General features: G+C 37.2%; 1 protein-coding gene across 1 annotated transcript in view; it reads right to left on the bottom strand.

Annotated features, from left to right (window-relative positions):
• The window catches only part of Mhcl (Myosin heavy chain-like), a 186,636-nt gene that overhangs the window by 153,243 nt on the left and 19,465 nt on the right, over positions 1 to 13,928 (bottom strand). Inside the window, exon 4 of the mRNA XM_088256444.1 lies at positions 4,236 to 4,337. Within this exon, the coding sequence (XP_088112570.1) occupies positions 4,236 to 4,337 (102 nt within the window). The remainder of the gene's footprint in view (positions 1 to 4,235; positions 4,338 to 13,928) is intronic.

Genomic DNA, 13,928 nt, shown 5'->3' with positions numbered 1-13,928 from the left:
TCCTAAAATGAGTAATGAAAATTACCCATCAGGAATATTATGTTTTTAATCTTATGTATCTAATGTGTTTTAAAATTAATTAATTAATAAAAATTAACAACTAACAAAGATAAATGCAGAGAAGCTCAAATGCACACAGCGATCTATGGAAAGATCCATGCTTGGTTTAAGCCTGATGGATCAAATAAAAAATGAAGATACCAGGAAAAAAAACAAAATAGAGGATTTCGTAAATGGTGTGGCCAAACTCAAATGGCAATGGGCAGGACATATTGCAGGACAAGATGGACCCCAAAAAATTTACGATGGAGACCCTGGGAGATCAAAAGAGGGCTCGGAAGTCACCAAAAGACATGGTCCGACGACATAGTCGCTGTGGGGGTAAAACCTGGCTGCAAGCAACAACCGACCGAGGGAAATGGAAAGAAAGGGAAGATGCCCTATATCCAGCAGTGGAGGACAGAGGGCTCATGAAGAAGTAAGAAGAAGAAACAAATTAACATCACAGAACAAACAAAATGATGCATAAAAATAGTTTTTTTTAAGTTTGCCATGTGATCACCAATTCGACATCTAGATAGACTATTAAATAGGTATAAAATATAAAAATAATCGCTTCATGATAGCTATATCTTTTTTCAATATCCTCAATCGACATTAAGCCGGAACTGAGGCCGTGAGAGCGTAAACGGCCCAACCCCAAAAATGCACAATTACAAATGTAAGATTACTTACTACAAGTGTCTTGAACTAAAGTTTCATTAGGCGGTACTAATGTGAATCCTCTTCAAAATTTAAGAGGAATTTTTTTTTTAATAATTTCTTTAATTAGCTTATATTACACTAATATTAACTAATATTTAAATAATAATAAAACCCTTATCCGCACCCCAATGGTGCATAGGGCACTGCTTCATATAAACGCAGTGTTATCTTGATCGTTTACACATGAAGGAAAAGTGATCAGCCCTCCGCTTCAGGTACCAGTCCAGTGTAATATTGAATAAATATTACAGTGAAAAAAATCACTTATATTTATTTGACCCCCCCTGGGAATCGAACCCGGGACCTCCAGAACGGTAGCCGAGCGTGCTGACCATTACACTACGGAGGCGGACAAAACTAGAATTTACACTTAATTAACATCAAATATATAATTTAGATCTTTTACAGTAAGCAAAACATTTTTATTTAAATTCTTTCAGACTCTTTTCATTTTTCATACATTCAGGCATCTCATCATACATTTTCAAACCCTTATACATTAAACAATTTTGTGACTCGGTTTTTTTAAACAATGGCAGTCTTGTTTTATCCTTATTTCTATATGTTTATAAACAAAATTGTTTAACACTATTTTATCCTTAAAATATTTGGGTAATTTATTGTTTAAAAATTTATTTATAAAGATCGGAGTATTTAATTTAAGTCTCTTTTTTATAGATAACTAGTTTAGTTCTGAAAGATGCCTCATAATGTTATTTCACCTTCGCGAGGTTATATGGAAGGTGACAGGAGGGCGGCTCTGGTAGTTAAGGGAGATAAATGAGAATTGCAGGGGGAGGGGGGCGGAAGGGGTCGATCTGACAATCTGCGCACCGCCAGAAGCCCCTCGCTGCAGCGCATGATAAATTACAAAACGCACTTTACCTTCACAATATCACAATATTGAGATAGCTAGCGGATTATCAGCAGAAGGAAATGATTGCGGTCGAATCGATGATAATGTGACTGAGTATTGTCGTAATTGATGAGGGTAAAAGAACGTTTTGAGTATATCCAAATACTTGTTCACAAATCTGGATTATCGCCAATTAAAGGAGGTTATTTTTCATATTATTTTTTGACATCTCATCAAAGATAAAGAAGAATGCGGAAGTCTGGGCATTTACGGGGCTGACGACCGTCAAAGGCTGGCTTAAAAGATCACTTAACACAAAAGGTAACATTCAATAATTGGTGAATGTTACACGTGCGTAAACCAGCCTATGACGGTCGTCAGCTCCGCAAATGCAAAGACTTCCATATTCTTCTTCATCTTTAACGAGATGTCAAAAATAATATGGTAAAAGAATATAGGTACATTCTTTAAAAAATCGGGCGGAATAGACATGTGACCTCTCCGGTGGTTCTGGTGGAATGAATTCTGTATTAGCGATTATCCCCTTAGTACAGTAAAATTCATGATTCGTGAATATCGCAATTTAACGAGGCTCGCAGCTCAGCGGCAAAATGCAGGCTTGCCTAGGCGATAAACGAGTTCGACTCCCGCGGAGAGATGAATGAAACAACCGAGATTAATCATAATTTACGTATATTAGCGTGAAATGTGAATCTGCGTACATGGTACATTCAACCGCTCTTCGATGTAACATCAAATCCTAGCGACAAGATAGGCAGGGGGCGTCCACGACATCTTCACGGTGTTTGTGGAAAATACAATTGTTTATTAGGGGAGAGAGTCCCTAAGGAGGCAAGAGTCCACAAATCTAATATCGACGAAATTGAAATCTAAATCCATCCCGAAACTATTTTTCAGCTAGTTCATGTAATCTTGTGTATTTCCAAATCTGAGTTTGTCTACTTAGTAGTGGACAAATCAAGATTAGTGATCAAATAATATACATACTATATAAACAACTTACATATCGCTCACTCCTTTCAACAACGTCATAAATAAAAAAACTTGATTTTTCATGAGATCGTTTTTTAAATTTAAGAATATAATCAAATGTATTAAAAATAAATATCAAGCCACTTATTAAACTGTTTACTGTGAAAACAGATCTTTTTAGGTAAAACCTGAATGTTTTTTTCTACATTTGAAAAATATTAAGTACATTTAAAAATAATAATTAAACAATATATTTTCTTCAAAATGCAAAAACATCACTTTCTGTCCTGTAGCGGGTAAATATTAAGTTAAAAATATGCCGCTTCTGCTGGGATATAGTGCATGTTCTGGGCATTTTGAAAACATGCACAACTGAAAATTGACGATTTTTGATATATGACGTTGTTGAAAGGAGTGAACGATATATTATAAGTAGAATATATAATATATAAAATAATAAATCGCAACTTAATTTTCTTTAAACCCAGATAACATTTGACGAAATTATATTTTTTGGTTTTTCTTTGAAAGAAATATACAGTTTTGAAATGAACAGTTGTTGAAAGGTAAGGAGTTAATTATATTTCAATACATATTCTAAAAAAAGTCAAATTTTAAAACACATTTGACTTTTTTTAGACAAGTGTAGAGACAGGACTGGCTTCTCGCGCAGCCGAACGCATACTGAATCATCCAGATCGCGATATATTACTTAAGAAACTATTTTTTTTCATACATACTTTAATAACGCGACTGCTCGCTCAGCAAGACATTTCTCGCCTTCAGAATTCACCTGTCTGGTATTTGGTGCATTATTTATCATCCCCCAAGTTAGCAAGTGCGTCGCGCCCCCTTCCCCCGACTCCTCTGCTGGTCGCGAGTTCACGTAGGGCGGAGGTTGCGTTACTTGCGGATTAAAAGGACCTCCGATCGATACCAGACGGACTCCATTTCGCATTGAAATTCATCCGACCAACGGTAGCATTCATTATTTGATTATAATCCTTGCAAATTGTATCCTTTTAAATGTTTATTCATCGTAAAAAAAGGTACAAATAATCAAAAGATATTTTTCAAGTTCACACGATAAATCGGAATTCAATTTTCTTTAAACCTAGGTAACATTGTATGTAATTGATTTTTTTCTTAAGACACCGTTTGTGTATTGATAAAATAAGTTTTTTTTTCGAAACAGATTTTTAAATAGGTTTGAAATAGTTTTAGAAAAGGAAACACGTGCGTCGTACTAAGCAAATAGGTACATGTACACAAGGGCATATAGTGCATATATAAATTTCTCTTCATGTTTTCGGATTAACGGGGTTATCGATTGTACGAGATATTTCTAACCATCCATCCCGGAAAATCGGGAGTGTATTATACTCTGCACCAAATGCAGTTACTTTGCACCAAAGGGGCTTACTTTGCACCGAGTGGGCCTAGTTTGCACCGTACAGGGTTACTTTACATCAAATAGGACTATCTTGCACCAAAGGGGACTATTTTGCATCAAAGGGGGCTATTTTGCACCAAGAGGGGCTACTTTGCACCAGGTGCGCTTCGCCCCCTCTCGCGTCAGTCACAAGACATGTATCGATTGTAAAGATATTTGAACACCAACCTCGCCATTGGTGAGCCGGTGTGGTGCAGAATCGTCTTCTCCGTTCCCGACTAGCGCCGCCCAGCGGCGCCACACCTCACTAAGCTCTGCGACCGGCTGAACCTGAAATGGAAAAGAAAATTAACATAAGCACAGAAGATTCGAGACAAATATACATACATATTTTAGTTATAGTTAAAGAGTTATACGTCATTAGTACAATTTAAGATGACGACCTTGGGAAAATAAACGAGGCGTCGGAAGACCCCAAAAGAGATGGTAGCCTGTAGGGGAAGAGAGGGAAAGTAAAATCCCCACACGATGGACCGATCAAGTTAAGGCAGCAGCAGGCAACTCAGTGGTTGGAGCGCTACGTGCAGCGCAGTCAAGGGATAACCGGAGAAGAGTCATTGCTTCCACAAGGGTCACGACCCTCAGTAATGAGGAATAAGACGGAGAAGAATGTTAAAAAATTGAGTTATTTATCCATGCGAATTGCTTAGAATTAAAGGTTTTGATATTTATTGGTAAGCGGGATTTTTTCCGCGTAAAACTGTTTCCCGATCTGACGTCGAGTGCGTGGTACGTGGTACTGTAACGTGGCGCGGCAATTAAAGGCACGAAACAATAGTGTATAATTTAATTTAGTTTACAGATGTGGAAGCGGAATGGTGTGATGCCGAGATTGTGTATCGAGATTGCCTAATTACCGTGGCGCGATTCTGCGCCGCCATCGGCAACCATCGGCCATTGAAACTGAATTATTTCTTAAAACTTGATAAATACTACGTCACATTTCTTCTTCAAAAACCCTTATACGCACCCCAATGGTGCATAGATAAAGTGACCATACGTCGCATTTTGAACGGGACAGTCCCGTTTTTAGATAGCCTGAAGAATTTTTTTTTCTTCATATTTATATTATTAATTCCTCTTATTTTCTTTATCAACATTAAAATTATTTTTATTAATACATAAAAAACTGAAATTACATAAAAATTTGTATACATCCCGTTTTGAGGACAAAAATAAATGGTTTATGCATAGGGCACTACATCATATAACCGCAGTATTATCTCGATCGAACACATGAAGGAAAGGTGATCAAGCCCTCCGCTTCAGACGCGAAAAAATCGGCATCCAGGGTAATTTTGAATATAATGTAATGAATGTAATGAATTTTAATGGTCAGCACACTTGGCTACCGTTCTGGAGGTCCCGGGTTCGATTCCCAGGGGGGGATTAAATAAATAGAGGTGATTTTTTTACTCAAATATTTACTCAATATTACCCTGGACTGGTACCTGAAGTGGAGGGCTGATCACCTTTCCTTCAAGTGTTAACGATTAAGATAACACTGCGTTCATATGATGCAGTGCCATATGCACCATTGGGGTGCGGGTAAGGGTTTGATTGATTACACAAAGTGAACGATGAATGATAAGGAGTGATCGTTGCTAAGTATTTTATGTATTTTTTAATATGTAATATTTTGTTCGTAATATGATATACGGGCTTAATGCCGCTAAAAAGCGACATATCGTCGACACATCGTTTCGCCGTTGATCAATATGCGTCGATACGCAAACTGTTGCCGATCGCTGATGATAACGGTTGTAGACTATTAACATTTAGATACTTTGAGGGCGGTTTAAAGAGTGTACGCTCTAAAAATGTTGCATACCTCTCGAGTCTAGAGCACCAACTTTAGTGCGTGAAATATGCGTACGAATTCGGATATTCGACTACATACAAAAACAATTCGTATTCGTATATCATCACGCCGCTTCCCCGCAGGGGTAGGCAGAGAGAATAGATCGCCACACCACTCTGTCCTTGCAAACATTCTTCGCCTCTTCCACGTTCATGCATCCCCTCATACATACCCGCCGATTGTTACGACTCCTAACCTGACCACTTTCAAGTATTTGGCATACCTGATTGTGCCATGTTTTTCTCGGTCTTCCTCTGCTTCTTTTCCCGCTAACATTCGCCTCATAAATTTGTTTTACCGTTCTTTCCTCACTCATTCGTTCTACATGTCCAAACCATCTCAACACACCTTTCTTAATTTTATCGATAATGCTTATCTCAGTCTGGCATTCTTTCCTTATTTCACTATTCGTACGTTCATCGTTTTGCCACACATTCGTCTGAGGGATCGCATTTCGACTGCATTCAGTCTGCTTTCATCCTTCTTTTGCCAACTCCATGCTTCGCTTCCATACATAAGGGTTGGAACCAGAACTCCATTGTGTACTGCCAGTTTAGCTTCCGCTGATAGATTTTTATTTGCTAAAACTGATTTTAGTGCACCATTCACTCTGTTCCCAGCATTCACTCTCCTTTCTATGTCTTTATCAATCTTTCAACTTTTAAGGAGTATTATATTACCATAAAACAAAGTCAAAAATGCTTTTAATAAACAAAATATACGATTGAATTCTTAATATGTATCTCAGTAATTCGTAAAAGAGAGAGTTCCAACTTTGGATCTAGTGCTCTCATCTGTATTTGCAATAAATTATCTTTTATCTGACGTCTTAATTGGTATTTTTGTATTAAATGTCTGCCATAATAAGTAATTCCATTTATTATAATTTATTTTATTGACGGTTCTTCATTAAAACGCAGTAAAAATGTAAATTATGATGATAACAAGAATATCCATTTTAGTACCGTAAGATAGTCTGCTTTGCACACAATGCAATATTTTTTTAAATTTCAAGTATTCAGCCGTACTGAATACTGAAGCCGTCCGGCCACGCCATTTGGTGTTGTCGGGTTGACAACACTGAATTATACTGCTACTGTCAGGTTGACAACACTGAGCGGATTCAACAAAAGCAGCCAACCGGAGCGCGGGGGCGAGAATCGCCTGCCATCGCTTGATTGTTAAAGAACGTATATTTTAGCTTCATATTTCATTCAAAGTTCAATAATCAATTAGATAAATTATAATGAGTTAATATCAAATCGTTATCAAATCGTGTATGCGTCATTTAATATGTCCGCCTCCGTAGTGTAATGGTCAGCATGCTCGCCTACCGTTCTGGAGGTCCCGGGTTCGATTCCCAGGGGGGTTTAATAAATATAAGTGATTTTTTCACTCTAATATTTATTCAATATTACACTGGACTGGTACCTGAAGTGGAGGGCTGATCACCTTTCCTTCATGTGTAATCGATCGAGATAACACTGCGTTTATATGAAGCAGTGCCCTATGCACCATTGGGGTGCGGTAAGGGATTATTGATTTAATATTTCAGGGATTTGCAAGACACATAACCTGTCACTGGCTGGATTGGGTGATCATTCGATCCTGCCCATTATTAAATCATTCGTATTCCTTCGATTTTAGATGTTGTTTAAATGGTTTATTTCAACACCTACTTTCGTATGTAGAAACTAAATTAGGTAACTATCACCCCGCTTCCCCGCAGGGGTAGGCAGAGTGAAAGGAACGTCACACTAATCGGTCTTTGAACATAATCTTTGCCTCTTCCGCATTCATACATCTTCTCACACATACACGCCGATTATTCCGACTGCTGACCTGGCCACTTTCCCAATAAAGAAACAAAGCTCTTGTGCTTGGAGAGTGACTTACTCTCATTGTTTATACTTATGAGTGATATAATATTTTTTATTCGTATTTTAATTTTGGTGTCTTTTTTTCGATTAATGTGAAAAAGGCCTTTATATTATTTTTTGACATCTCATCAAAGATGAAGAAGAATATGGATGTCTGGGCATTTACAGAGCTGACGACTGTCATAGGCTGGTTTAAGTGATCACTTTACACACGTGTAACATTCACCAATTCTACCCATTATTGACAACCACACTACTCAAATTCTTGAAAGTTCTATATTTATATGAACCAATTTAGAAACCTTGTTCTTGAATCATTAGCACTTCACTAGAGACATCTATTGGTGAGATGTAAAGAAGCTTTTTATTAAGAAGAAACTCTTATATTAGTATGTGAGGTCCGAATCCTGGATTACAATCACACACATGAGAAACGCCGGAAAACCCGTTTTCATTTTTATTATAAAAGCTTTTAATTTGACCAGATAATTTATTTACAACATTTTGAGTGTGTCCAAATACTTGTTCACAAAATCTGGATTATCTCCAATTACAGGAATTATTTTCATATTATTTTTTAACATCTCATCAAAGATGAAGAAGAATATGGAAGTCTGGGCATTTACGGGGCTTACGATGAGATTTTGTAAACTAGTATTTGGACACACTCAAAATGTTGTAAAAGGCATTTAATTTATTTTTTGGAATTTTATTATCTTAAAATTTTCTATACCTAAAATTCGACAGGGACAGACTGATGAAAATGGACAATGAACGGATCCTGCCCCAAATACATTCGCGAAAACAATCTGCCGTGTGTAGGAGCAGTCAGATGTTAATTGTTAATATATCATTTAAAAAAGTGGTGCAATAAGAGACGATCCACGCTGCTGTAACGGTGAAGGCGACTCTCCAGCTGTGGGCGGGGTCACCACACTCTCCGCGTGACGTCATGCAGATTGTCAAACGGGCTGCATTTTAAACCCGACATATCATCGCTCACTCCTTTCAACAACGTCATATATCAAAAATCGACAATTTTAGGTTGTGCATGTTTTCGGAATGATCAGAAAATGGACAATATCCCAGCGAACGCGGCATATTTTTGGCATAATATTTACCCGCTACAGGGCAAAAAGTGTTGTTTTTGCATTTTGAAGAAAAGGTATTGTTTAATTTTTTTTTTTTAAATATACTGAATATTTTTCAAATGGAGAATAAACATTCAGGTTTTACCTAAAAAGATCTGTTGCACAGTAAAAAGTTCAATAAGTGGCTTGGTATTTATTTTTAATACATTTTATTATATTTTTAAACTTTAAAAACGATCTCCCGAAAAAACATTTTTTTATATATTTGACGTTGTTGAAAGGAGTGAGCGATATTGTCAAAGTGCGTCCACTAGACCATATTGTCAAAATGTCAAATATGTATTTAATTTGATCATCTTCGTCTTAATCTCTTTAAATTACATATTTTGTGTTAAACTAATTTAACTACCCTACACAAACGAGCGTACGTGATACGTGCATTTTTCTGCACCATTCCCCGCTAACCCGTATCACGTACGCGCATGAGAAAAATATCTGTCACACCTATGATCCCTAAAAAAAATCCTGTGTGTTAAAATAATCCGAGAATAGGGTGGTCTAGAAACTACAAATAAATTACATACTAAATATTTCGTAGTCATACAGGAGAAAGTGACCAAGTGCATTGTTTTACAAAAACGTGATCATTGACTATTTGATATCTTACTAGCTTAATATTGCCTTGAAAAAATCCCAAAGGATTTTAAACTTGGAAGTATAATATATTGTCTTGTTAAAAATGACTGACTGCATTGGTGTTTATTTTTTTGCCGAGCAAAAGTGACTTAAATGGCCCTCCTGAACATTTTACGTTTTGGTAGTTGGTCACTTTCTCCTGTACGACTACGATATAAAGAATTTAGCCTATCATTTAATGATTTAGCATTTACGTTGTGGAATATGTTGATTATTAAAAATTAAACAGTCGTATTAGACCATTGATAGAGATCCACACGACTAGTTTCGAAATAAAAATAGCTTCACATACGGTGTTTGAAAATGATGCAGAACGCATCAAAACACGTGTCACGATAGATTTTAAGAAATAGTGCTATTTACTTAGTAAAACTTAAATTAAAAAAGGATTTTTTTATCAATGTAATAACAAATACGTATTAAAGATTAATAGGGAACAGTATCAATTCAACTATGTTTTACTATGGTACATACTTTATTTAAACCCTCCTAAACAGCTGGTTTTGAAATCAAACTATAAAATTTTTTTTTTCAAATCTCAGAACATAATTGTGGAGGTTTTCACCAAAAAGTTACATTTCCAATACTGCACAAAGACTTATTTAAATGCAAATCTGTTCTGTTTACTGTATTCTATCGAAATCTTGATTAAATTTGCGACAAAGCGTCACCAATCCTGTGTTAAACCAATATGAAATCATTAAATCGCACCAAAACGTAACAATGTTACAAGCTAAAATTCCTGATTAGTATAGTGGAAATGTACCGTTAGTTAAAACGAGAGTTAACCTTGAATAGCGCGCACGCGGCACAGATTGAGGGGCGCAGGATCGCGTGACCTTTACCTCGTGCCTCGGTTTGGGAGCGCCCGGCGCGGTGAGTCACGGCCGGACTGGTCACCTCCGTGACTGGGGCAGGTTCACGCACACTGGTCACCCAACCACATGCGCGCGTGCCAGACAGAGGTGACACGCGAGACACCCCTCGCTATCAGGTCAAATTAACCCACTTTCAGACCTATTTCTAGCGGTAATAGGTTTAGACTTAGACCCATTATTAAAAAAAAGTACATACATAGAAAAAAGAGACATTCGTCGTTAACTAGTTATCAATGTAATTCATGTGCATTAGAAGGAGTTGTCAACAAACGTTTCCAGATTCACCCAAAGATATATTATTTAAATTTACATACAAAAATCGATTTCTAAAATAACATTATTTAAAATCACACAAAACCTTTAAACTAACTAACTAACAAACTAACCATCACGCCGCTTCTCCACAGGGGTAGACAGAGAGAATAGAACACCTAACCAATCTGTCGTTGCAAACATTCTTCGCCTCTTCCACGTTCATTCATCTCCTCGTACACATACGCCAATTATTTCGACTCCTGACCCGGCCGCTTTCAAGTACTTGACATACCTGATCGTGCCAAGTTTTTCTCGGTCATCCGCTGCTCCTTCATCCTCATAAATTTGTTTTACCATATTTTTATCACCAACTGGCTTCACATGTCCAGTCCAAAGCATCTCAACACACCTTCTAATTATTGTAAAAAAAATCCTTTTTTATTCCCAGGAAGATTATCAGCATCTAAACTCTATATTTTTTTTATGGATGTCGTTTATATCTGTGTTAAAATTACCTAAAAAAAAATCAGTTTACAATAAAAGTTTATCAATACATACAGCTAACCGAATAAAAATCATTTGTCTATAAGTTTAACCGAGTCTCGATAAATTACTACGATGTCTAAAATAGTTACCGACTCTTAATACAATTTGTCTAAAAAGTCTCATTTAGTACTTCATTGTCCGTCATGTGCTGTAACCGAATCTCCCAGAATAATTTCAGATGTTCTCAATTTTAGCTTGAAACAATGGGTTTCCCTCTCCTCATATAGCATTACACAACTCTAGTGTTGGCCATCCAGTACCAGGTCTCGTGGCATATCACGTCTCGACTTTTTGGCGTTTAACACTATTCTCGACTGTGTATAGTAGGATTTTATTTTATTTCGGATAAAGCTCCGATCTGACCTTTGTGACCTAAAAATGCCAGCCAAGACTAAGGGGAAGGTCTGCCAAACAATTGTCAGACCCGCACTCTTCAATGGCTCCTGTATAAAACCTACTCTAGGCAATTAGAAACTGCTGAATTGCGAATGCTTAGATGGCCAGCTGGACTTTAAAGGTCAACACTTCGTAAATAGTGCGGTTACAATAATTGGACAATACTGTTATGTACATATTTTAGACAACTAGAAACTGCTAAAATGCGAATGCCTACATGGTCAGCTGGTCAGACCTTAGAGACAAAATAAAGAGTTCAAGAATTTGTGGAAGCCTGGGTGTAACAGACATCGATAGTAAGGTAGAGGAAAGGCAATTGAGATGGTATAGACACATAGGACCCAGAGAACCTGAACGTATTATAAACCAGGCGATTGCCGTGGATTTTCCTCGAAAGATATCTAGAGGAAGACCAAAGAAATCATGGATGCTACAGGAAGATAACATGATTCGAAAGCATGGCCTAGGTGACGTTGTATTGTATATGATAGAAGGACCTACGACCTGAGGAGACCCGACGAGGAGAGCTGACCCCAACTTTTGGGATGGAAGACTTACAAAAAAAAAGTAGTGTTATTGTCAATCATGGGTAGAATAGTGAATGTTACACGTGTATAAAGTGATCACTTCAACCAGACTATGACGGTCGTAAGCCCTGTAAATACTTATACTTCCATCTTCTTCATCGACAGGCACCGTGGCGTAGTTGGGTAGACGCTAGACTTCTTAACTGGCGTCGCGGGTTCGATTTCCCAAAAAGTACAAAATTAATTTAAAAAATATGTATTTTCAATGGATCTGGGTGTTTGTGATGAAATTTTACATTTACCTTCCCAATCCTTACTATCCTATCTGCTGACAAGCCTCTGAAAGTAGAGGCTTTGAGGGTTATTCCTAAAAAAATCTATAATGAGATGTCAAAATGTATTTACTTACATGTTTTTTTAATAACAATATTAAGATATTTAGGTGATAAATAAGAGTCGAATCAAAAAGTTTCCTTAACCGAATGTTTGCGCGGACTATTAAACTATTCCGCTCCAAATTGAATCGCGTTTTGTTAGGCACCATAGCAAAAAAGGCATCTCTTGCACAGCCATATTTGGCATCGCTTGCGGTAGAGGGTTAAATTCGCGACTGAGGTTCGTTCGATCCATGGTTAATTATAATATATCTACTAACATTATCTTGACCTACTGACACCCATACTGGTACTTGGCTCATCTTTAGACGCGCACCCAATAACAATAAAAATGTACTTTGTATTTGCATGCCTCATTTTAAATTACAATAAAAATTCTTAAAACACTCAGTCTTTTTAGAGACGAAACATCTTTTTAAACTAAGATGTTCAATATTTGACAAAATGGACATCTATTCCAGTGCACAAAGTCAATTATGTAATTCTTATTTAAACAATGTAAAATGTGCCCTCGGCACGGGAAACTCAGTTAGGGCATATTATTACTAGTTTCGAGAACTTCAATGTTCTCATCTACAACAGATGCCGACATTCGCCATGATATATCTCAAAAGTGGTCTTATACAATTGTTTTTATTTTTTATATAATAAAACCCTTATCCGCACCCAATGGTGCATAGGGCACTGCATCATATAAAAGCAGTGTTATCTTGATCGTTTACACATGAAGGAAAGGTGATCAGCCCTCCGCTTCAGGTACCAGTCCAGGGTAATATTGAATAAATATTACAGTGAAAAAAATCACTTGTATTTATTTTACCCCCCTTGGGAATCGAACCCGGGACCTCCAGAACGGTAGCCGAGCGTGCTGACCATTACACTACGGAGGCAGATTTTTTATATACTTATATAGATATATGTATTTAATACAGAAAAGATGCCACACATTTCTTTCCGAACAAGTACCCAAATAAATGGTTTTATTTGGCGTCGGTCAGCGATCGTGCTCAGATTGAGTTCACAGTTCACGGGACATTTCCGGTCGGCGCTTTATCCGAGCGTCACCTCGCCGGCCGGACATGGAGACCCACTTCCGATTGCGTCATCACCGCTCCATGCAATGGCGTCTCGTCACAGCCGGGAGCATGTGGAGAGCATGTCGCTATTCGCAAATCATAGCTGATGCATACTTTATTTGTTTATTTATTTAAACTCTATGTACAGAAAAGAAGTATGTACATTGGCGGGATTATTGCTAAAAACAATATCTTCCAACTAACCAAAAACAGACTAACTTATATTGTATTGGGTTGAAACTAAATTGATTGACAACATT

This window comes from Brachycentrus maculatus, unplaced genomic scaffold (genome assembly GCF_059751285.1).
Source record: "Brachycentrus maculatus isolate JH-2025_06_01 unplaced genomic scaffold, ASM5975128v1 h1tg000061l, whole genome shotgun sequence".
Taxonomy (NCBI): domain Eukaryota; kingdom Metazoa; phylum Arthropoda; class Insecta; order Trichoptera; family Brachycentridae; genus Brachycentrus; species Brachycentrus maculatus.
The sequence above is the reverse complement of the archived record's forward strand: the minus strand, read 5'-3'. Positions and strand labels throughout refer to the sequence as shown.